General features: G+C 36.3%; 1 protein-coding gene across 2 annotated transcripts in view; it reads left to right on the forward strand.

Moving 5' to 3' along the window:
- NIPBL (NIPBL cohesin loading factor) overlaps positions 1–26,409 on the forward strand; it is a 219,835-nt gene that overhangs the window by 104,900 nt on the left and 88,526 nt on the right. For both annotated transcript variants that reach the window (XM_089312739.1, XM_089312738.1), the window contains exons 7-10: positions 2,560–2,720; positions 3,654–3,750; positions 11,304–11,930; positions 19,273–20,931. In XM_089312739.1, coding sequence (XP_089168865.1) covers positions 2,560–2,720; positions 3,654–3,750; positions 11,304–11,930; positions 19,273–20,931 — 2,544 coding nt within the window. The remainder of the gene's footprint in view (positions 1–2,559; positions 2,721–3,653; positions 3,751–11,303; positions 11,931–19,272; positions 20,932–26,409) is intronic.

Consider the following 26,409-nt stretch of genomic DNA (forward strand, 5'->3'; position numbering starts at 1 on the left):
GGAAGAGATAAAACATACCAGTTTTATTTTGTTTTTGTTCAAACAGCAGAGAGAGAGATATCTTCCATCTGGTGGTTTACTCCCCAAATGCCTGCCAACAGTTAAGGCTGAGCCAGGCAGAAGCCAGGATCCTAGAACCCAATCCAGGTCTTGTACCAGGTATCAGGGACCTCACTACTTGAGTCATCACCTACTATCTCCCAGGGTGCACATTAGCAAGAACCTGGAATCAGAAGTGAAACCAGGACTTGAACCCAGGCACTCTGACATGGGATGCAGTGTGTCCCAAGTGGTATCTTAACTGCTGCTCCCAATACCCTACCCTATCATACAGTTTTAACAAGTTCTACCAAACATTTGATGAAGATATATTCTAATCTTAAACAATTCCAGAATAATGAAAAACATCAGCACTCTCTCAACTCATTTTACAAAATTGTGCAATAATCTGGAAACCAGTATCAGGTGAGATAAGGAAAAACATGAAAAATTGTAGACCCAGCCATCATATATAAACATGGGAACAAAATTTCTAAATAAGTGTTAGGGACCAAAATAGTAGTTTTAGCAATCTATATGATAAAATTGGATGTATATCAGAAATTCATAGACTGATTAATGGACAATTCATATAATTCAGATGGAAGAGGTAAAGGTCCTGTGAGCTTCCTTATAGGAACAAAAGTACTTTTTAAAACTTTTAACAAAATGAGAATAGATTGGTACAGCCTTACCCTAAGAAAGGCTTTATCTAGTGAGGAATAGAAACATGCCGTTCAGATCATGACATGAATGCCTGTAATTGCTGCTTTTATTCAGCATGCAGTGGGCATTCTAGGCAATAAGGAAGATAAGCATTTTCAATATATATATAATTAAAACTTTTGAAAGAAGTAAACTTAAGAAAATACAGACTTACAGCATCTTTGTGATGGTCATAGATTTGTCCCCAAATCTATAAATTCAATACTGTATTTTAAAAAATCCCAAGCAGAGCTTGTTGAAATTTAAACTGTTTCTAAAAATTCATATGGAGGTATAATAGTCTAAGAATAGACCAGACAATTTTGATAAGGGTGAGGTACAGAAAGATAATCTAACAGAAATCAGTATTTATTGTGGTATTGTTACAGATATGGAAGAAAGTAACACATAATGAAGAGCCTAAGTACATAGCCATGAACAAATGGAAACTTGAAACATATAGCATTATATTGTAATAGAATAAAGAATGATTTCTGAGCCGGCGCCGTGGCTCAATAGGCTAATCCTCCACCTTGCGGCGCCGGCACACCGGGTTCTAGTCCCGGTTGGGGCGCCGGATTCTGTCCCGGTTGCCCCTCTTCCAGGCCAGCTCTCTGCTATGGCCAGGGAGTGCAGTGGAGGATGGCCCAGGTGCTTGGGCCCTGCACCCCATGGGAGACCAGGAAAAGCACCTGGCTCCTGGCTCCTGCCAGGATCAGCGCGGTGCGCCGGCTGCAGCGGCGGCCATTGGAGGGTGAACCAACGGCAAAGGAAGACCTTTCTCTCTCTGTCTCTCTCTCTCACTGTCCACTCTGCCTGTCAAAAAAAAAAAAAAAAAAAAAAGAAAAAGAATGATTTCTTTAATTGATAGTGCTCAGTTATCCATATGAAAAATAGTAAACTTGGGTCCTAGTCTATTACACTTAAAAATAAATTTTACATAGCAAAAAGTAAAACTGTAAGACTTTTAAAAGGAAATCTAGAAAACTTTTTATGACTTTGTTAAGGGAAGAATGTGAATAGTCAGTATACATGAAAAAATGCTTGGCTTCACTAGTAATCAAGGAAATGCAAATTAAAATGACTATCAAAGACATTTTCCACCCTCAGAATGACAAAATTATAGGCAAAGAAGTAGAGCCATGAGAATGCTCATGTACTGCTGAGGAATACAAATGAACATAAGTAATTTGGAAAGTTATTTAGTATTTTTAATAAAACTTTAAAAAGAGCATATCCAGCACTTTTACTTCTAGGAATTGGTGCCTAGAGCTCACAAAAATTTGTAAAAAGTATATACATCGCAGCATTATTTATGACAGCAATATTTTAAACAATCTAAATGTCCAACATCAGAATGGGGAATATATTACTGAGTAGATATATATTATTTAAAATAAATTTAAAACTAGTATGAGTACAAAGTAGATAAAATTATAAAGTTAAAATGTACAAAACATTGCTATGTATTATTTGGGAATTGCTCATTTATAGCAAAGGTACAAAAGTATGCAAAGGTAAAGTATACTCTGTAATCAAAAATAGTTGCCTCTAGGGAGTAAGTAGAAGAGGGCAGAAGAGAGGAATATACAGATATAGGGAGAGCATAAACTATATCCTTAATTTTTTTATTTTCAAAAATAAATCTTCATGACGACTGGCACAGTGTTAAGTTTGATCAAAATGAGTTGGCAGTATATGAGTATTATGTTATTCTCTGTAATTTCTATATGCTTAATATATTTCTTATGAATGACTATTCTGTAAAAACTTTAACCGTTTATAAACTTTTTTTTAAATTCTTATTAATTTCAGCATCGGTATCAAGTCCCATTGTTGCAGGTGGTTTGAGAAACATACATGATAATAAAGTTTCTGGTCCGTTGTCTGGCAATTCAGCTAATCATCATGCTGATAATCCTAGACATGGCTCAAGTGACGACTACCTACACATGGTGCACAGGCTAAGTAGTGAAGTATGTAATGTATTGTTATCAATAAGGTAATAAAGTAATTGTCCCTTAACCAAGTATTTTCATTCTACAATTTAAAGGATATTTACTATATGTCAAATATTATACTAAATACTGAGAATTTAAATCTATGAACAGCATGGTTCCTGTAACGATAGACTTAGTCTAAAGCAAGACTGATAAACTGTGGCCATTGACATGATCCACAAACTAAGAATGATTTTAACATTTTCAAGGAGTTCTTTAACAAAAAAAAACAACTAAAAATCAAAGATTTTTATATGATAGATCCTGTTTATGGCCCATAAAACATAAAATTTTTCCTATCTATCCTTTTACAGAAAGTTTGCCAACCCATGGTCTAGAGATCTGTTTTTAATGAAATGTAATTTCAGTTTTAAGTTAATACTGTCACACCAAAATATTCTTTTAAATAATGTGCTTTTTTTTTATTAGTACTTGGCTCTTTTTGCCTCTAAAACTTGTACAATGCTTTTTCCCTGAAATTTAATGTGCCTTAATGTTATTAAAATATTCCATATACTGGACATTCCCTTGCTTTGGATTTGGTTGTATTTTTATGTAAACTGCATGTATATAAAAATAAGAAAGATGACAATGGATTCTGCCCTCAAAATACTTATAAACCTCATAGGGTGTTCACAGCTCCTTTGATAGAAAATAGCAAAAGAAAATGGAGCGTACTAGTAATACAATTTTCTTATTCATTGCCATGCTTAGGCTGTTGGTTCTTTTGGATACAGTTTCAGTTCTTCTAAGATATACCAAGAAGAAGACAGGAAAGTGCAGAAGAATTATGCTTTTGAATTTCAACACTTTACCTGTCAGTAATTTATGTCTTTTATTGGTTCTCTTTAAGATTTCTATAAAGCCTCTCTTATCATTCAAGATACAAATTTTATACTCTATTCTCAGGATGGAGATTCTTCAACAATAAGGAATGCGACATCTTTTCCCTTGAGATCTCCACAGCCCGTGTGCTCCCCTGCTGGAAGCGATGGAACTCCTAAAGGTATTACTGTAACAAAATTTCTTTTAGGGTGTTTCACACTTCAATTCAGAAGCTCAAACTTCTTATAGCAGATACCAAAAAGTTACTCTCTATTGTTGTACATTGTAGAAAAAAATAAATGTATACTTAACACATCTAGAACAGAGGTTTAAATCTTCTGTTTATTTATTCATCTTCCCTTCCTTTAAATCCCATTAAACTGTTGATAGTGTTCTTAGGTATATCCACTATTGCTGTCATTGATAAATCTAAAGCCAGTGGTCTTTTCAAACCACAACCTTCTTAATCTCTGTTAAACAGTTGAAAATTTTGATTGGTCTTCCTTACCACTTTAAAAAAAATTTATTGCCTGTTTTACTTTTTTCCTTGGCTACTTTACTTGATTTTGATGACAGCATTGATATCTTTTGTGAACAGGACTAATCTTTGTTTATTTGAAAAGCAGAGCAACAGAGAGAAAAGTCCATCTTCATGTGCTGGTTCACTCCCCAAATAGCCAGGTCTGGGCCAGGCCGAAGCCAGGGCCTAGGAATTCCGTCCTAGTCTCTGACATGGGTAGTAGGAGCCCAACTACTTGGGCCATTTTCCACTGACTTCCCAGGTATACTAGAACGGAGCTGAGGGACCAGCACTGTGGCTTAGCGGGTAAAGCTGCCACCTGCAGTGTCGGCATCCCATATGGGTGCTGGTTTGAGACCCAGCTGCTCCAGTTCCCATCCAGCTCTCTGCAGTGGCCTGGGAAAGCAGTGGAAATTGGCCCAAGTCCTTGGGCCCCTGCACCCACATGGGAGACCTGGAAGAAGCTTCTAGCTCCTGGCTTCAGATCAGCACAGCTTTGGCTGTTGCGACCATCTAGGGAGTAAACCAGTGGATGGAAGACCTCTCCCTCTCCCTCTCCCTCTCCCTCTCCCTCTCCCTCTCCCTCTCCCCTCTCCCCTCCCCCCTCCCCCTCCCCTCTCTCCCTCCCCCTCTCCCTCCCACCTCCCCCTCTCCCTCCCCCTCTCCCTCCCCCCTCCCCCCTCTCCCTCTCCCTCCCCCTCCCCTCTCCCCCCTCCCCCCCTCTTTCTCTGCCTCTTTGTAACTCTGCTTTTCAAATAAATAAATCTTTTTTAAAAAATGGATCTGAATGAGAAGTACAGCAGCCAGAACTCAAACCAGCACTGTGATATTGGATGGTAGTGTTGCAACCAGCAGTTTAACCCACCTCATCATAAATGCCAACTAGCCTCTCCTGCATCTATCTTTGACTCAGTCTTGTCTCTCGTTGTAGTTTTTCATTTCCAGAGTTTCTTCATTCCTAGCTAATATTTCAAATTCATTTTCTTTTGTTTTAAAGCTTTGTTTTATTATTAGAAAGGCAGATAGAGATCTTCCATCTGCTGGTTCACTCCCTAAATGACCGCAGGGACCAGGGATGGGTCAGGCCTAAGCCAGGAACCTGAACTCCATCAGGGTCTCGCACATGGGTGACGGGGGCCCATGTACTTAGCCCATCCTCCACTGCTTTCCCAGGCACATCATCAAAGAGCTGGATCAGAACTGGAGTAGCCGGGACTCTAACCTGTCCTCATATGGGATGCCAGCATCACAGGCAGCAGCTTAACCTGCTGCACCAAAATACCAACCCATCAAATTCATTTTCAAAATTGTTCTCACTGTTTTTTCTGCCATTTCTGTCTCTCAATGCTTTTGTATCTCTGAATCAACTTGAATTAAAATTTTGAAATTGTTATAAAGTGGTCTCTTAACTCTGTGATAATTTATCAAGTCCAGGAAATTCTGTTATTTTTCTAAATCTCTCACATCTGCTTTATCTCTACTTATAAAAACCCTGTTTGGGGCCGGCACTGTGGAATAGTGGGCTAAACCTCTGCCTGCAGCACTAGAATCCCATATGGGCTCTGTTCGTATCCCGGCTGCATTTCTTTGAATCCAGCTCTCTGCTATGGCCTGAGAAAGCACTGGAAGATGGCCCAGGTACTTGGACCCCTGCACCCACATGGGAGACCTGAAAGAAGACCCTGGCTCCTGACTTCAGGTCGTCTTAGCTCCAGACATTGCAACCATCTGGGGAGTGAACCAGTGAATGGAAGACTTCTCGCTCTCTCTGCTCTACCTCTCTCAGTAACTCTACTTCTCAAATAAATAAAACCTTAAAAAAAAAAAATCCTATCTGTTCTTTCAGTTCTAAATTAAATGAGTGAACTTCCATGGATCCTCCCCTAATCTAATTTTTTCTAAGAACTTACCCTATTTTGTATTATGTGCATTGAGTGTTATTTATTAAATTCCAAAGAAATTTGCATGGTCTTCTCTCTATAACTGATTCACAATATTGTGAAATTAAGTCCTATTTGCGTTGTTTTTTAAAATATTTGAAATTAGAGCCTGAATTTTGGAAGAGAATACTTTATTCTGCTTTTTAAAAATTGCTTATAATTAGTTACAACATATCTGATAGATTTTTTGATCCATGATAATTTCTGATTCTATTCAACTAAAGCATGGACTGGTTTTGCCTCATCTGGTAAAGATATGTTTTCATAAACTGTACTCTAACTATTTGACCAAGGACATTCTTCCTGAGATGGAAGTTGAACTTTTTTTTTTTTTTTTTTTTGACAGGCAGAGTGGACAGTGAGAGAGAGAGAGACAGAGAGAAAGGTCTTCCTTTTGCCGTTGGTTCACCCTCCAATGGCCGCCGCGGCCGGCGCGCTGCGGCTGGCGCACCACGCTGATCCAATGGCAGGAGCCAGGAGCCAGGTGCTTTTCCTGGTCTCCCATGGGGTGCAGGGCCCAAGCACCTGGGCCATCCTCCACTGCACTCCCTGGCCACAGCAGAGGGCTGGCCTGGAAGAGGAGCAACCGGGACAGAATCCGGCGCCCCGACCGGGACTAGAACCCGGTGTGCCGGCGCCGCTAGGCGGAGGATTAGCCTAGTGAGCCGCGGCGCCGGCCGGAAGTTGAACTTTTTTATGAACCGTTTTAATTCTATGATTTTTGTGAATGTTCAGGGATAAAAACTTGGCTTATTAGAGAGAATAGCTTCTGGGATAACTCTGGTTTTGTAGATTAGCCATCAAAGTTGGATGCTTATCCCACATGTATTATTTAAACTGCTAGGGAGGAATAATAAGAGGTGATTGATCAGGGCTGGTGCTGTGGCGTAGCAGGTGAAGCCAGCGCCTGCAATGTCAGCATCCCATATGGGTGCCAGTTCAAGTCCCAGCTTCTCTACTTCCGATCTAGCTCTCTGCTATGGCCTGGGAAAGCAGTGGAGGATGGCCCAAGTCCTTGGGCCCCTGCACTCACATAGGAGACCTGGAAGAAGCTTCTAGCTCCTGGCTTCAGATCAGCACAGCTTTGGCTGTTGCAGCCATATAGGGAGTAAACCAGCGGATGGAAGATTTCTCTCTCTCTGTCTCTGCCTCTCTCTAATTCTCTTTCAAATAAACAAATCTTTAAGAAAAAAAAAAAGTTGATGGAGAACCAGTCTATTTCTCTTCTGACTCTAAAGATCAGATAGGTAAGTAGGTAGGTAGGTAGGTAGGTATGTGGATGAGCAGTTAGTCTTATTTAGAAACAGAAAATTTTAGAGTAGTCAATCAAATGAATAAGTTATACAGCAGAAGCCTTAACTTCTTTGTGGTTGCTTTCAAACTAGCCTTGATGAGTGCATGCCCTGACAGTCATTGATTTTTAGGTGAATTATAGGAAGTTGAAGTGGTTTTTTTTTTTTTTTAAGATTTATTTATTTGAAAGAGTTACACAGAAAGAGAGAGAGGTCTTCCATCCACTGGTTCACTCCCCAATTGGCCTCAATGGGCGGAGCTGCGCTGATCTGAAGCCAGGAGGCAGGAGCTTCTTCCAGGTCTCCCAGGCGGGTATAGGGGCCTAAGGACCTGGGCCATCTTGTACTGCTTTCCCAGGCCACAGCAGAGAGCTGAATCAGAAGTAGAGCAGCCGGGACTGGAACCGGCACCCATATGGGATGCCGGCACTGCAGGCAGTGGCTTTACCCGCTACACCACAGCGCCAGCCCCCAGAAATTGATGCTTGCTCTAAATTAAATATATCTTTTATCTCTGCCTATCAAATAAATAAATGAATAAATATAATTTTTAAAAAGCAGGTAGAAATTTATCCCAACAGTTAAGATGCCCACATCTCATTGGAATGCCTGGGTTTGATGCATGACTCTGGCTCTTGACTTCTGCCTTTTTGCTCTTACAGACATTGGGAGACAGTGAGGGTGGCACAAGTAATTGGATTCCTGCAACCCATGTGGGAAACTTGGATTGTATTCCTGTCTCCCAGCTTCAACCTGCCATGGTAGAGATGGCAGATGGGAGCTTTAAATGTAGACAAGAGGGTAGGGCTTGTGGCACAGCAGATTAGCCACCACTTGGGATGCCTACATCCGTTTTCATAATGCCTGATTGAAGTCTAACCACTCTGCTTTCAATCCAGCTTCCTGTTAACATGCCTAAAGAGGCAGCAGTTGATGCTCAAGTTCTTGAGTCCCTGCCCACTCGACAGAACCAGATGGAGTCCTGGCTCCTGACGTTAACGTGGCCAACCTCAGCTGTTGCAGGCATTTGGGGGAGTAAACCAGTGGATGCAAGGTCTCACTAACATTCTGCCTTTCAAAAAAAAAAAAAAAAAAAACTTTAAGATGTACGCACACATAAGAGTATCTCAAGAAGTTCATGGAAAAATAGGATTGAAGTATAAATTTATTTTGATACAAAACATTTTTGACATCCATGCACGATTATTTTATCAAGCATATCTTTCAAAAACTTTTTGAAGATTTCCTCATATAATTTGAAATATGAACTTTATTTACTTTATTTAACTTTTTTGAAAAGTAGAGTTACAGAGAGAAATTTCCCATCTACTGGTTCATTCCCCAAAGTGCCATAACAGCTGGGGTTGGGCCAGTCAAAAACCAGGATCCAGGAACTTGAGCTGCTTCTCTGATATGAGTCGCAGGGGCCAAGTGCTTGGTCCATCCTCCACTGCTTTTCCAGGCGCATTGGCGAGCTAGATTGGAAGTGAAGCAGTTGGGACTTGAACTAGCACTGATATGGGATGCCAGCATTGCAGGCACCAGCTTAACCTGCTGTCTGCAACACTGGCCCCAAAACATAAACTTTAAATAGGAGGACATAGTGGTGTACAGGTTATTTACAGAAATTTACACAAATTTACATTTACACAAATCTGGTTTAAGTTTTTCAAGTTTGCTAGCTACATACTTTGGGCAGATTTCTTCACCTCTGTAAGCTTCATATACCTTTTCTGCAAAGTGGTGATAGATGAAAATCCTCAAGAATGTTGTTGGAAGTGAATTAATTAATTAAGTGAATTTACGTAAAAACCTTATAGAGCTCTGACACAAAACAGGCCAAAAATGTCATTTTGATGTCTGATTTAGCTCACTCACGTTCTCGTGATTGATCTAATTTGAAGTTAACATTTATAGTAAATGAGTCTCATGGCATCTAGTATCACACCTTTTGCTCATTAGATAGGCTCTCTTAAGACTGATATTTCGGCCGGCGCTGCGGCTCAATAGGCTAATCCTCCACCTAGCAGCGCTGGCACACCTGGTTCTAGTCCCAGTCGGGGCGCCGGATTCTGTCCCGGTTGCCCCTCTTCCAGGCCAGCTCTCTGCTCTGGCCCGGGAAGGCAGTGGAGGATGGCCCAAGTGCTTGGGCCCTGCACCCGCATGGGAGACCAGGAGAAGCACCTGACTCCTGCCTTCGGATCAGCGCGGTGCGCCGGCCAAAGCGCACCAGCCGTGGCGGCCATTGGAGGTTGAACCAACGGCAAAAAGGAAGACCTTTCTGTCTCTCTCTCTCACTATCCACTCTGCCTGTCAAAAAAAAAACAAAAAAAAAAACAACTGATATTTCACATACAGCATTTAAAATATATTAACATTGCTTGTCAGATTTATATATCATGGAAAAATTTTATGTATAAATGCACTGCACATCATAATCTTAATTTAAAGCAGGTCTAGATGTAAGTTCTTTCTTTAAAGCACTTTTATCTTGAGTAATTTTTTATTTTTTGACAGGCAGAGTGGACAGTGAGAGAGAGAGACAGAGAGAAAGGTCTTCCTTTTTTGCCGTTGGTTCACCCTCCAATGGCCGCCGCTGCAGCCGGCGCACCGCGCTGATCCTGGCAGGAGCCAGGAGCCAGGTGCTTTTCCTGGTCTCCCATGGGGTGCAGGGCCCAAGCACCTGGGCCATCCTCCACTGCACTCCCTGGCCATAGCAGAGAGCTGGCCTGGAAGAGGAGCAACCGGGACAGAATCCGGCGCCCCAACCGGGACTCGAACCCGGTGTGCCGGCGCCGCAAGGTGGAGGATTAGCCTATTGAGCCACGGCGCCGGCTTCTTGAGTAATTTTTTAGAGATTTATTTATTTATTTTAAATGCAAAGTAACAGAGAGAGGGAGAGAAAGAAAGAGATCTTCCATTCTCTGATTCACTCCCCAAATGGCCGCAACAGCCAGGACAGGGGCAGTCCAAAGCCAGGAAACAGGAACTCCATTCTGGTCTCTCTCATGAGTGGCAGTTCCCAATCTTCTGCTGCCTTCCCAGGTGTGTTAGCAGGAAACTCGATTCAGAGCACAGCAGCTGAGACTTGAATCAGAATCTAATATGAGATGCTAGTATTGTAAATGAAAGTTTAATCCACTGCACCACAGTAACTAATTTCTTAGGGATTTCACATTATTCAGATACAGTTTACTTTTATTTCTGAAGCATATCATGCCTTTTTTTCATCCCTTAATAGGTTGATAACTAGGAGAATTTTTCTATTGGATTGTTCAATTTTTTTACTTTACTGTATAACATAGCAATTTAACATAGTTAATTTAATGGGATCTGGGCTCAAAAATAATTTTTGAGCCTTGGAATTTTCTGGAGTTGGATATGTTTCTAAGAGAAGGAGAATTAGCAAGCTGAAGGCAGTTATGTGCCTGATGTTAAGTGGTAGGAGAAATAAAAGACTCACATAAAGGTGTAAATCTTTATCGTGACATTTGAAGTGAAGGACTCCCAACTCATTTTCTACTGCTTCTTATCATGTAAGTAATATGTCACTGCAGACACTGGAAGTAATTTCTTGTGCAGTTTGACAAAGGTTTGCCTATTGTTACTTTTAGATAGGATATTATCAGTTTTCCTAGATATTTAGTAGCTTGAGTTATATCATCTTTAGAAACAATGAACTCATTAGCCCTTTTAAAGCTGACCATTTACATTTCACATACGCAATGTTAAAAATAATACTGGTCTGAGAGAATACTCCTATTCTAACCTAGATCTTCCACCAGCAAGCTAAACAACTGTGCAGGACAAGTCTTTAGGCTTTCTTTTCATCTTCTATTTAATAAGTATCTTCTATTAGATAACTTAGTATTAATTCTAGCATTACCATATTGTCACTTATTTTTTTTTTTAAGAATCTATCATGCTAAAAGAATAGGTAAAACCAGCAGAAGTGTTCACTGCTGTCGAATTCTTTTTCTAGGATCAAGACCACCTTTAATTCTACAATCTCAGCCTCTACCCTGTTCATCACCTCGAGATGTTCCACCAGACATCTTGCTAGATTCTCCAGAAAGAAAACAAAAGAAGCAGAAGAAAATGAAATTAGGCAAGGATGAAAAAGACCAGAGTGAGAAAGCTGCAATGTATGATATAATTAGTTCTCCATCCAAGGATTCTACTAAACTTACATTAAGACTGTCTCGTGTAAGGTCTTCAGACATGGACCAGCAAGAAGATATGCTTTCTGGTATGGAAAATAGCAATGTTTCAGAAAATGATATTCCTTTTAATGTGCAGTACCCAGGACAGACTTCAAAAACACCCATTACTCCACAGGATGTAAATCGCCCGCTAAATGCTGCTCAATGTTTGTCGCAGCAAGAACAAACAGCATTCCTTCCAGCAAATCAAGTGCCTGTTTTACAACAGAACACTTCAGTTGCTACAAAACAACCCCAGACTTCTGTGGTACAGAATCAGCAACAGGTATCACAACAGGGACCTATATATGATGAAGTGGAATTGGATGCATTGGCTGAAATTGAGCGAATAGAGAGAGAATCGGCTATTGAAAGAGAGCGCTTTTCAAAAGAAGTTCAAGATAAAGGTAAAATAATCTCTAATGTCATCATCTGGGCAAATATATAATTATAGTGGTAAAATATTTTTTTAGTTGCTCTTTTTTTCTCATGTTTGTAATGTTTTTGTCTTCTCAAATGCAATGGTTCTTCAAAAAGTTCAAAGCAGAATTTAAAGGCAAGCTTGGGGGCCGACACTGAAGCATAACAGGTACAATGGCAGCCTGCATTGCTGGTTGGTGTCTCAGCTGTTCCACTTCTAATCTAGCACCCTGCTAATGGCATGAGAAAAGTAGTATAATATGGCCTGAATGTTTGGGCCCCTGCCACCCATGTGGAAAACCCAGATGAAGCTTTTGGTTCCTGGCTTTGGCCTGGTCCAGCCCTGCCTGTCACCATCTAGAGAGTAAACCAGTACTTGGAAGATCTCTCCAACTCTCCCTCTCTCTCTGTAACTCTTACAAATAAATAAATAAATCTTTAGAAAAAAGTGTTTGTTTTAAAATTTGAGAGTATTTCTTAATTATAAACATTTACCATTGAACTTTTTGAAGACTCATATATTTGAATTACTAGTACGCTTCACTTTATCTGAGATTTGGTATTTCTCTACAGCAGGTCTCATCTGTTATGTATAAAGTGATTTTACTTATTTGTGCTTTTCTGCTAAAGTGAACATAGCATTGCATGCATTTTAAAATGAATTATATGCAAAATAAAGTTAATATAGTTTTGCATCTTAAACTTGTTTTCTGGCAAGGGTTAACTGTTACAGAATTATTTTAAAGCAGGTACCTTTAAGAAAAGTATATATACATCCTTATGTTGGTTTATAATCCTGTATTAGCACAGTGTGTGTGTTTTTTCCACTTTGTTTTTGATTTTAGGTTTGGTTTTGTTTAATAAATTACAGGAAGAAGGGAAAAAAGTAAATTACCAAAGGAGTTTTAAGTTTATACTAAATAGCAAAACTTAGATCCCTTTTACCTGATTAGGATATTAAGCTAGAATTTTTTAAGACATACCTAATCGATGAATTTATGTGCCTCTTTGGGCTTTATAATCAAATAAAAATAATTCCTAGTAAATTCTTGATTATTTGACATACGCTATGTATATAATCCCTTGAATATGAGAAACTGATGAATCGTGATTGAAATTAGTGTTTTATGAATTTGATGTCTTTACAGGTGTATATGTACATTTGATCATCCAAGCAAAAAACACACTTTGTGATTTAATTTTATGATTAAAACATCCTAGATTGATTTATAATTCTTATACTTTATTTCTTGGTAATTATTGAACAGAACTTAATAATGTTGAGTAGAGCTCATTTCTGTGTATCATTTATTATATGACAGGATCATTATAGTAGATAATTGTGATCCTATGTTAAGAAACATGCTGAAGATTTGTATTATGTCCCTTATTATGATGGCTCTTTTTAGCATTTATCGAAAATAATGTTTATAAAAATGAGAGTCATAAATAGGTACAAATAAAGAAATTGCTGAGAGTCTTCATTTTACTTGCTAGACAATTAGGATTTTTATTAGCTAATAGGTCTTTGATATTGTGTCTGTTCCTTTTGTCTTTGGTTTGTACTTGCAGTGTGGAAGTTCCAAAGTACAGAATACTTCAAAATGTTTGTGGAAAATGGAATTAAAAATAAATTAATTTAGTTCAAATAAAAAGTTTGAAATTCATGCAATATGGTGGGTCTTCAGAAGTTTGTATACAATACAAATTATCAAAAAATGCATGGATTTCATTTTTCTTTTGCTCCAAAATGAATCTATTTTTAATTCAGTTTTCCACGGACTTTTTAAAGTAACCTATATATGTCTTTCTCTAATGCTTATAGAGGTATGTCCTTGTCAAGTGAAGAGAGCAATCTTATTTAGCTTTTTTTAGTATTAATCCATCCAAAATTCCTGAATCCTATGAAAATTTGCAAGAAATACATGAAATTGTGATTGCCTAACCCAGATATACTGTATTATGGAAAATTTGTCTCCTTTAGAAGTATGATTTTAAAATGATTTTTAGTTGTTCATACAAACAATAGAGGAAATGCTGAATTTTTTTAACTTTCTTGAATTTCTATTGTATGATATTTGTTGAAATCAAAATTTTTACTTTGGAAAAAAGAGAAAGGGCAGGAGTTTGTGTTGTGGTGTGGCTTTGGGTAAAGCCACTGCCTGCAATGCCCACATCCCACATGGGCGTCAGTTGCTGTCTTGGTTGCTCCGCTTCTGATCCAGCTCACTGCTCCCAGATCCCTGCCTGGGAAAAGCAGCAGAAGATGGTCCAAGTGTATGGGCCCCTACCACCCACGTGGGAGACTTGTATGAAGCTCCTGGCTCCTGGCTTTGGCCTGGCCCAGCCCTGACCATTGCAGCCATCTGGAGAGTGAACCAGCGGATGGAAGATCTCTCCTTTCAAATAAATAAATAAATAAATCTTTTTTTTTAAAAAAAGAAAAAAAGAATAGTAAATAGATCTAAATGCATTACCAAACTTATTTTGTACTACTAACTTCTATAGGTAAATAAAGCAAAATTAACATACTATACACCGTGTTTACAGAAGTTTATAATGCATATTTTACTTTCAATCATCTAAACAGTTCACTCTGTAATCTATGATAATGTGGCTATAACAGAGATAAATGAAAAGTTGAGCAAAATTGACTTACAGTTTTGGTGGATATAGTTATCTGGTGCTATAATGATAAAAGTAGATTTTGCTGATGTCATATTACCGTTGTCATTTTAAACTTGTTTTCTCAAAGACATATGCCTGTTATTTCATGGATGTATTTGAAAACTTGGAATTAAGTGCCACCTAACACCTTTAAAATGCCATTTTGCATTTAGTTTCTGTGTTGTGTGATGGGATAGTATTTTTTATTTAAGAAGTTACCTAAGATTTTGGAAAGATTAGGAGTTGCAGGTGAGGTCATAGGTAAAAGTAAAATTTGTCTGAAGTGGTAGTTTTGGAGTCAGCCCTTCACAGATGAAATTCTTCCTTGAAATTAATTCATGATGAATTCACAGTTATCAGTTTTTACTTCTTAGGGCTAAATTGTAAAAGTGATATTTAATGTAGTTAGAACTTTTTTAAACAACTATTGTGTTATGGGTTATAAGAAACAAAGACTACTTGTCTGACCTATAGGGTTTTACTGTTTACTCTCCTTTAGATTTCAATTTTGTCAATTATTCATTTGCTGTTAGAGAACTATTCTTTAAATAACCAGAAATCAAAAAGCTCTATCATATAAATAAGATAATACAACTCAAGAAACATAGCTGTTAATTGTGGAATTCAAGAAAAGGAGTAAAGTAGTCCTAAGGAATGTTTTGCCTAAGCTGTGGTAGTTCCTGCTGTGTTCCCTGTTCCACTCATAGGTAGCACTTTCCTGATTGCTGGATATTTATGTCCCTTTATCCTGTTATCCCTTTGGACAGTTTTGTATATACACTGATATGGTGAATCTGTAACCCAATATTTTATGGTATCCCAAAAGGACCTTTTCATGATCATTTTGCTCATACTTTTAACATCTGTCATTATATCAATTAATGTTAAAAGACTATTCATGTTTGCTTCTGGGATGACCTGTCATAGACATTAATATCTCCTTCTTTGCTGAAAATTCCTGCTTTCTTTTGTCAAAGAAGGGCTTCCTTTGTCCATCTTTGCCTATTTCATCTTTTCCCAAGGTCCACTTTCCATGTTAGTAAGTATAATGAATGACCCAGCTTCACCAATAGTTTTTATAATGTTTAATATTCTTGCACTGGAGCCTTCATAGAACATCTCTGTTCAGAAAATCTGAAATCGAAAGCTTTTTGAGAGCTGAAGTAAGACTCAAATTTTCAGGTTTCAGAGCTTTTTGTGTTAGGGGTGCTCAGCCAGGAAGGTCTGTGCAAATATTCCAAAATCTCAAAAACTCTGATATCTGAAACATTTCAGTCCCAATTGTTTTGATAACTAATACTCAATCTGTGTTATCCACTGTAATTTGGAATAAGAGATTGGGGTTTGGGGCAGGAATGGAGCAATTATTCATTTACTCTGTGCCGTGGTTTAATAGCTGTTTTCATTTTGCATAATTGGCTATCATGTGTATAACTGTTTTGCTTTCTACTGTAGGTGCTTTCAGTCATTACTTGTAGTAGCTATAAGTAAGCGATAGTGATTTTGTTTTTTGTAAGCATAACAGAGTTCAGAATTTCTGTAAGGGCATATCTTATTTTCAGAATATCAATATCTAGATGACAAGAATTGTTGGTTTTGAAATTATGATGTCCTTTTGCATCTGTTTTCTTCACGAATACATACATTCTAATAGTTAATCTTATGGTTCCCAATGCTAAAGAGGGCTTAAACGTAATCAGTGTCCCAAATACTATAATTATTCTTCTTAGAAATGGCATGCCATGATTAGATGAAGATTAGATGTAATGAACACTTGGTAACAAAAGTGAATGGACAGAAATGACCTATACAGGTTCAAGCCCCCTTCAGAGTAAATTTGTGGTGGAACTGAACCTGATCAGGTGAATAAGAATGTGCATGCTCTTAATGTATCCAAGAATTCCAACACAAATTATGAAAATTTTCCAGGTTTTACAGAAGAGATGAAGTACTCTCCAGGAGCTGAAAATACTGAAACTTTGTGTTTAGTAATTTTTAATTAAGTGAAAAAATTATCTTTTTCATTTTAATATGTTACTTATGTAAAAATGCTTTCATATACTTTTTACAAATAATAATGGGATCCATTGTTCAAGAATAAATTAAACATCATGATTTCTCCGAAATTGTGAATTTTCCTTTTTAATGACAAAAGGTAAATTAGGAAGAGGTTAATTATCTATAAACTTAAGTATTTTGTAACCCTTTAAATATCAGCCTTCTAAAGTATGTTAATGTTTTCCTGAAAAGCAGATGAACCATGAGTTTCTTAAGAGAAATCTTCAAGTGCCTGAAATTTATTCATTGAAAGGTTTTACTATATGAATTTTTAGATTCTTGTCATGAACTTCTAAGAAATAATAATAAAAAATCTATCTAGGAAATAGTAATTATTTAGTGTGCCCTCTGGAAAAATATAAAGTTTATTTTATGTGGCATAATCAAAAAGCGAATCCTGTGAGCAGACATTTAGTGTAGGAATTAAGGTACCTACCTCCCACATCAGAGTGCCTGGATTCTATTCCCAGCTCTGACTGCTGATTCCAACTTCCCACCAGTGCAGACCCTGGGAGATGGTGATGATGGTCCAAGTAATTGGAATCTTGCCACCCCCTTGGGAGACCTGGATTGTATTCCTGCCCACTGTGGACGTTTGGGGAGTGATCCAGAGGATAGGAACTCTCTCTTTCTGTGTTCATCTTATTCTCTCTCTCCCGCTCTGTCCGTCTCTCCCCCCCCTTCCCCTCTTCTTCTCTCCCACCACCTCCCTCTCTCCCTCTCCCTCTCTTGCTCTTTGCCTCTCAAATAAGTAATAAAAGATAAATACAAAATGTATTTTTAAAAAAAGGATTCTGTAAGCATAAATTTAGTATTCTCCTTGCTTTATTCTTAGATTTTGATGCGGAAAACATTCTATCAATTCTTACTGTGTTTTATTAGAGAAAACAATCTAATGATAGCAGACTTTATTATTATTATTTTAAAGATTTTGTTTTTATTTATTTGAGAGGTAGAGTTACAGACAGTGAGAAAAAGAGACAGAGAGAAAAGTCTTCCTTCCATTGGTTCACTCCCCAGATGGCCACAACGGCCCAGAGCTATGCTGATCCGAAGCCAGGAGTCAGGAGCTTCTTCCCTGTCTCCCAAATGGGTGCAGGAGCCCAAGCACTTGGGCTATCCTCTACTGCTTTCCCAGGCCATAGCTGAGGGCTGGATTGGAAAAGGAGTATCCCGGACTAGAACTGGTGCCCAAATGGGATGTTGGCACCGCAGGCAGAGGATTAACCTACTGCGCCATGGCTCTGGCCCTTATTATTATTATTATTATTATTATTATTATTATTATTATTATGGCATTTTGCAAATTGAGCATCACATGTAATGATAGATTTGACTTCTGGTTAACAGAGCAGAATAACTTTGATTTATCAAAAAACTTAATCTGTTTACACAGTAAATTTTAATTGCATTTCATTATGTTTTTAACTGGAATGAACTGCTACTTCACTTTGATAACAAATTGATAGAACATTGTTGTATAAAAGAAGCATTACCATTTAAAACATTTTTTTATCAGAATTGGGTTCCTTAACAATAAGGGATTGTTCTTTTAAAAAGTTGTCAGTTTTACTTTTCACTTTGTGGTACTATTTTCCTTAAATGGTAAATCACAATAATATAAGAGAATGTAGAAGTTCTCTGTTAAAAATGACTAGAAATTACTTTTAAAGCATAGTGAAGTCAACAAGTAAGTAAAAGCAGACAAAACCTGAAGGTGTGCTCTAAAGTAACTATCCCCATGAATTAGAAATTGAATTTACAGAAAACAACCCAGAAACATCTGAGTTAGAAGTGGAATAATGTATAGAAATATATAGCTGTTAAAAATATCTTAACATTTTATTGCAGTGGCAGGTGTGTGTGTGTGTGTGTGTGTGTGTGTGTGTGGGTATTGGTGTATATGCATGCATGCTGATGCTTTAGGGTAACTAACTATTTCTTTCTGAGGCTGGTATATAGATCCCTAAAAGTTTGTGTGTAGGAATGGAAGCAGGTTTTCTTTATGGAAGTTTATAAGTTCTTATATGCTTCTGGTTTATATTTTTGATATATATGATTCCTTATTTTTAAATTTATTCTTTCTAATATTGTGTGTTAGCTTTTAAACTCCATTTGTGCTGTTAACACGTTGAAGAATTTGAATTCTGGATCAAAGATTTATGAACAATACTTAAATTATCTGTTTTCCTTACTACCCTCATATGCTTTATCTTTAGTAGTATGATTTGTATTTCAAATTTTCTGATTCTTGTATAAAGAATATCGGTTTTCTTTAACAAATGCAAACATAAACATATTGTTATTTGATGTGTTAGAAGTTTCTTAATTTTATATTCTTAGACTTAATTATATTTTCAAAAAATATACTGTAAAATTCTTTATAATCACTAATATTCACTGGGTTCCAGCAAACATAAATATTTCCTCACACCTTGGTTTTAAAATCATTATGTAATTCTTGCTTACTGTTATATATATGTATTTGCATTAGCTACATTTTAAAAATTATGATTTTAAAAAGATGGTCAAAGTCCTTATGATTTTTAATAATCAAGAATATATGTCTATTACTGATACTGAATATTTATCTTTGAATTTCAGATAAGCCTTTGAAAAAAAGAAAACAAGATTCTTACCCACAGGAGGCTGGGGGTGCTACAGGAGGTAATAGACCAGCTTCTCAGGAGACGGGTTCTACGGGAAATGGGTCAAGGCCAGCATTAATGGTTAGCATTGATCTTCATCAGGCAGGAAGAGTGGACTCTCAGGCTTCTATTACTCAGGATTCAGACTCCATAAAAAAGCCTGAAGAAACCAAACAATGTAATGATGCACCTATTTCTGTTCTTCAGGAAGATATTATTGGCAGTCTTAAATCTACACCAGAAAACCATCCTGAGACACCTAAAAAAAAGTCTGATGCTGAGCTTTCAAAAAGTGAAATGAAACAAAATGAAAGTAGATTGTCAGAATCCAAACCAAATGAAAACCGATTGGGAGAGACAAAATCAAATGAAAATAAGTCAGAAACTAAAAATGAAACCCAAACAGAAGAACTTAAACAGAGTGAGAGCAGAACAACTGAATCCAAACAAAATGAGAACACCATAGTCGAGCCTAAACAGAATGAAAATCGACCATCTGACACAAAACCAAATGATAATAAACAAAATAATAGCAAGTTAGAAACAACAAAATCAAGACCTGAAACCCCAAAGCAAAAGGGTGAAAGCCGCCCTGAAACTCCAAAACAGAAGAGTGACGGGCGTCCTGAAACCCCAAAACAGAAGGGTGATGGACGTCCTGAAACCCCGAAACAGAAGAGTGACGGGCGACCTGAAACTCCAAAGCAAAAAGGTGAGAGCCGGCCTGAAACTCCAAAGCAAAAAAATGAAAGTCGACCTGAAACACCAAAACACAGACATGAAAATAGGAGGGATTCTGGAAAGCCATCAGCAGAGAAAAAACCTGAAGTGTCTAAACATAAACAGGATATTAAATCTGATTCACCTCGATTAAAATCAGAAAGAGCTGAAGCCTTAAAGCAGAGACCTGATGGGCGATCTGTTTCTGAGTCACTAAGACGTGACCATGATAATAAACAAAAATCAGATGACAAAGGTGAATCAGAGCGACATCGGGGGGATCAGTCTAGAGTTCGAAGACCAGAAACATTGAGATCCTCTAGTAGAAATGAACATGGTATTAAATCAGATGTTTCAAAAACTGATAAACTAGAAAGAAAACATAGGCATGAATCAGGGGACTCAAGGGAAAGACTGTCTTCCGGAGAACAAAAATCAAGACCTGACAGTCCTCGTGTTAAACAAGGAGATTCTAATAAATCAAGACCTGATAAGCCTAGTTTTAAGTCACCAAATAGTAAAGATGACAAAAGGACAGAGGGTAACAAGAGTAAAGTAGACAGTAATAAAGCACATCCTGACAATAAGGCAGAATTTCCAAGTTATTTGTTGGGGGGCAGGTCTGGTGCATTGAAAAATTTTGTCATTCCAAAAATCAAGAGGGATAAAGATGGCAATATTACTCAGGAGACAAAAAAAATGGAATTGAAAGGAGAACAGAAAGACAAGGTAGAAAAAATGGGATTAGTTGAAGATCTAAATAAAGGAGCTAAACCTGTAGTTGTTCTGCAAAAGCTGTCTTTGGATGATGTTCAGAAACTTATTAAAGATAGAGAGGATAAATCAAGAAGTTCACTTAAATCTATCAAGAATAAACCATCAAAGTCAAACAAAGGTAAGAATACTTCTGATGTCATTTGTATTCTAATAAGTTTAAAATTTTAAGAATTCTGATTATTTTTAAAAATGGAGGTTTACAGAGATAAAAAAAAAAGCTATTAATTATAAGTATTTATATTAAATAATATGGATTGTTTCCAGAAGTGTTGATAAATTCTCAATGAAAGTTCTGAGCGAATTCTGTTTCTCCCATTCCTGCTTGAAACTGCTCATGGTGGTCTTCAATTTTACTCCTGTTTGGTTACACAGAAATAAGTTCTTTTGCTGTTTAGTTATCAGATATTTCTGGAAGTTGCTCATTAATCAAGCGAATGAGATATAAAAATAGATGTATTTAACAGGTTTCATTGGCTGGTGAGATACTCCACTGTACAATAAGATAATTTTAATATCTAGCATTTAAGTAAAGTTATATGGTATATGAGAATCTTTGCTATAAATTTTTAAAGAATGCTAAATGCATGATAGTGTTATTTTCTTATAGACTTACCTCAGAGTTAATTATTGATTAATAGTTTGATTTTGTAAATTTTAGAAAGTTATACAAAGGTTTTCTGGGGAGGTGGTTTTTTATTTTTAAAAAAATAATCTACCCTTTTTATGCAAAGATAATACAAAATTGTATTTGTCTCTTGGGTTAAATCATAAAGTTTTGGGGTGGGAGGCTGGTGTTAAGTTTGCAGTGCTCTGGTTCTCTGGTTAGTCTTTAATAATATTATTTCCAGGACGAGGTAGGGACAGGGAGAGTCTTAAATGCTAAAAATGTCAGTTTGTGCACAAAATGTAACTTGCTGTTCTTTGTGTACTCATGTTTAAAATATTTTTTATGTTGTTATATGGCAAGACCTATTTAGCCTATCAATTTAAATAAATTAACATACAGTTTTAAAGGCAATGGAACTGAATGTTTGACCTTAAATTTTTTTTTTCTGTGATTTAAAAACTTTATACTTAAATATATGCAGTCTGTAATTATGTCATCCAGTATGGTAACCAATAGTTCCTTTTGGCTAGAAATTTAGTAAAATTTAGGAATTTCTTTTCTTCAGTAGTTACATGTAGCTTTTGAATGGCACAGATAGAGAACATTTGCATCGTCAATGAAAGTGGTCTTATATAGCACTACAGTGTTTTAGGAAACATGGAAAGTGGAATGGTTATTATTTTTTTAACCTATTGTGTCTTGACTACCCCCCCAAGAAAACACTCTTTGAAAACACAGTATTACTAGAAAGAATGCTTTATTCCAAAAAAACACAGTGACTTATGTTGGTATTCTTACTTGGTGTTCCTTGGATATTTGCTTTTTTACTGTTTATTTGTTCCCTCTTTTAAAACCAAAATCATTTGCCTTCTGAATCAGTAATATTTGTACTCTTTTGGTAAAGCTTTTTAACTTTTCGGTTATGGCAATCAGACATGTAAAAGCTAGTTAACACTTCAGCCTTAATTAGAAATATTTTATTTAACTCGAATGTATCTTTTCAAGATTTCTTATTAATATAAAATAAGAGATTATAGAATGTAGGGCTAGCATCAGAATTGCTTTCTTTTGAATCTAGATTTTCTTGAAACATTTTCAGTAAAAGTTTGGGAGCAAATTATATTTAAGAAGTAAAGAGTATATAGTTACACAGTTTTAGAAGACCCAGGTGAAAGATGGAAAGTGGTACCCTCTTGTTTTCCTTGTTCTGGACCGTCTTTTTCTCCCTGCCCTCTGTCAGCTTAATACTAGCCTTGCTTTAAGCTATGTTCTAACAAATTTTCTTTTACAACTGCTTAAAGAACATCAAGAAGTAAATATAACTGCTAATTAGTGAAAGCTGTATTATTTCCTGTGTATTTTTTCACATGTAATTTCATTGCTTATGAATGTCTTTTTAGCACCAATACATATTGTGTACTACTGTTACAATTATATATACTTGATTTGGTCATGTTAGTAAGTAGACTTGCTGGGTGTCTTCCTACTAGAGTGGTTGAGTATGTGTGTATGTGTATGTACATGTGCATGTTTGTGTATACATACACATATATTAACATATCTGCAATTACAGTAAGGAACAGTTTTTACCAAAGTATGATTTCAGTGCTTGAATTCATTTCAGGATGCATATAAATATCTTTTGGCTTTATATCTTAGTATCTATATATGTTACATTCTATTATATATATGTTATGTTCAGTTTTATATGTAGTTCAATTTTAGTTTACTAAAATTACTGCTGATCAGTAATCACAGAGTTCTGTGATTGTGGGGTTTTGTTTTTGCTTTTGTTTTTACTACATGTGTGTGAGCACAGTTGTGGATTACTAAGATTTTCTTTGCAAACTCACAAAAATAATTACAGGTTCTAATGTATTAATGTTTTTCTAAGAAATTAGTATAAATATTGCTGGGATACTTTGGTGGTTGATTCCCAATTGATCAAATTTTTAGTAGGTTTTCCTTTCTTGGAAGAGCTATAAAATAACACTCTGTGTCTCTCTCTCATTGTCTAACTCTGCCTTCAAAAAATAAATAAATAAAAAAAACACTCTTCAAATATTTTATCTGATGTTCATGTATAAAATATTCTTTAGGGTAATTTGAAATTTCTTCAGTATGCTTTAAGTGAATGAATTTTGAATATATGATAGATATAGATTTATAACTCCTAATACAGGTCACTTATTTTTGTCTTTTGTATAAGCACATTAGTCTAAAGTGATATTGTTTAATTTGATTTTATTTCCATGACAGTATGTCTGTATCCCTAGTACCTAGCACACTACCTCACAAATAACAAGAACATATTAAAGTTATTAAATGCCCACTGATGACTAGAGATTGTGTTGCTGCTGTTTTCAAAAAAACTTTTGTGTGCAGATTAAACTAGTATACTCACATCTTTTGTGTACTAATACATGAATTAAGTAGTACAGGAACTATAATTTTCAAATTTTTGTTCATTAAATTTATAATAACTTTGTCAATTCATATTTGTTTAATTATTCTTTTATCTTTATTTTGATCTATAGCTAGTATAAGATAAGCTCAATATTAGTCCCATCCTCTTTCTGTCACCTTGTTTATTCCTTGGGGATGAGGAGACAACATAATCTTTTATAAAATCTTTTAAGTTCTTAAAATATCTTTATTAAAATATATTGTCAGTATATTAAATGCCAAAATATACTTAGTTGTAACCTCTGTTTATCAGAATATTTCCCTAATGTATAATACTTCTCCAAATTAAAATAATAAAGTTATGAGACCCTTTAAGGCATCAGATATCATCCCTTAGGTGTTAGCATCCCAATATCAGTAATTACAAGCATTTATAATTTCATTTTGGTTTTGGTTTTTCTGAAACACTCTAGACTGTCAAAATAGCTTTATATCTAAGGAAACCAGTTTTACTTATCCCTACCCCTCCTTCTTTTCAATAAATGTATTGTTCTCTATTACTTGTACTCAGTTCATTCAAGAAACATCCTATAACTATTTGTTATTTGTGATCATTTAAACTGAAGGGAAAAAACAGTTGCTGAAATTAATCTTCACTGTGAATGTAATGTAGCAGCTCTAATAGTCAATAATGTTTAAACTATGCTGCTTATTTGATGAGCTAATGATTGTAGTCATTTTTAGAGGCAGTTATTTCATAAACCTCAGTTATCTACTGTAGAAATTACACTGCTAAATACTGATCACTAAAACACATAGCTATTTGCCTCAACAATCTAATTGAATTGGATTATGTTTAAGACTCAGCTTCAGAGTAGATATTGTGGCTCAGTGGGTTAGGCCACTACTTGGGATTTGTGCATCTCAAATAGGATTTGAGTCCAGGTTACACTGCACTTCTGATCCAGCTTTGTACTAATTCAACTATGAAGGCAGGAAATGATGCCATCCAAGTGGGAGACCTGGATGGAGTTCTTCACTCCAGGTGTTGGCCTGTCCCAGCCCTTGCTGTTGCAGGCATTTGGGGAATGAGCCAGTAGATGGAGGAACTTTTTTTTTCTCTCTCCTTTTAAATAAATAAATAAAATCTTAAAATCAACAACAAAAGACCCTCAGCTTCTGTAAATTTGAGAGAAAAATCTTTCAGAATAGATTTATGGCATAGTGTATGAATTCCTAAATTGAAGAACTCTTGGTTTATTTTCTCTGAAGTAGATTGTAATAATTAGTAGTCTGTAATGAGACAGAGGAAAAATTTATTTTTGATTCTTTTGAACATTTTGTAAAATACCTTTCTAAAATGCTCAAATAGGGACATTTAATGTAGTAATTAATATGCCCTTAGAGATCTCTACATCTCATATCAATGAGTTGCCTCCTTTGAATCCCCAATGCTTCCAAATACAGTGTGCTTCGCAAATGGTGGCTCAAGTACTTTGGGTCCCTGACACCTTCATGGGAGACCCAGATTGAAGTCCCTGCTCCTGGCTTTGGCCTTATCCAGCCCTGGCTGTTGTGGCATTTGGGGAGTGAAGTAGCAGGTAGAAAATGTCTCTCTTCTCTGTGCCTTTCAAATAAAAATGAAGATAAATAATGAAAATTTAAAGCTCTTTAAATGCTGAAATAAACACTATATTATCAGTGATAGTTTTAGGAATGTTTGAAGTATTTTTTGCAGAGGTTGGCATAAGCTATTGTTGAATATAATTTTGGAGCAATATTTTTAAAAATTGTGCCCATGATTTCCCTATGTAGAAGTTTTTGGACAAAAGGAATGAATCACCAGAAGCTTTCATAAACATCAAACCTATAAAGTTGTTTGAAAATGTCCTTTTGTTTCCATTTTTTACCTTAAGACAGTCCCAAAACATAACTTCTACACGTTCTCGTATCTGTAGAAATAGATATATGATTAATAGGTATATGATAAATGGTAAAGAGCTAGCACTAATTCTAAGAGAACCTGTACCTATTTATGAAGAAATAATCTTTAAAATTCTTAATTCCTTCTTATTCTAAAAAAGTTCATGAAACTCTACAAGGACCTGATACAGATATTAAGACGATGAATACATTTTTGATATAATATAAAATGGATTTTAAAATATGATCCTTCTAGTTTTTTATTGCTTTTTCCACAAAATTGCTTAACTGCACATGTCTAAGTTCCTCCGTGGCCACTGTTTTGTGACCTCAAAACTTTTTTTAATTAGCAATTTTCTGTTTCCCTTCATTCACTAAACATTTCTGAGCCTAATATAGTCTCTCTCTGGTTTTGCCATCACATTTGACAAGGGGGTGTCCCTTTGGAAGGAACATTCAGTATCCTGGTCTCATTGTTTATACTCACATTTTTTTTTTTCAGTTTCTCTTTAGGTTCCTTCCTTTGTTTCTACTTCTCAACTGCTATTGTTTTTCAGAGTTCTGTTATCAGTAGTTAATATTCCTTGAAAGTTCTCACTAACAGTGGCTTTAGCTGGGATAGTTGCCTTGCATTTAGGAACCATTTGCAACTACAAAAGA

This window comes from Oryctolagus cuniculus, chromosome 14 (genome assembly GCF_051225735.1).
Source record: "Oryctolagus cuniculus isolate XC-2025 breed Fujian yellow rabbit chromosome 14, ASM5122573v1, whole genome shotgun sequence".
NCBI classification, from domain to species: domain Eukaryota; kingdom Metazoa; phylum Chordata; class Mammalia; order Lagomorpha; family Leporidae; genus Oryctolagus; species Oryctolagus cuniculus.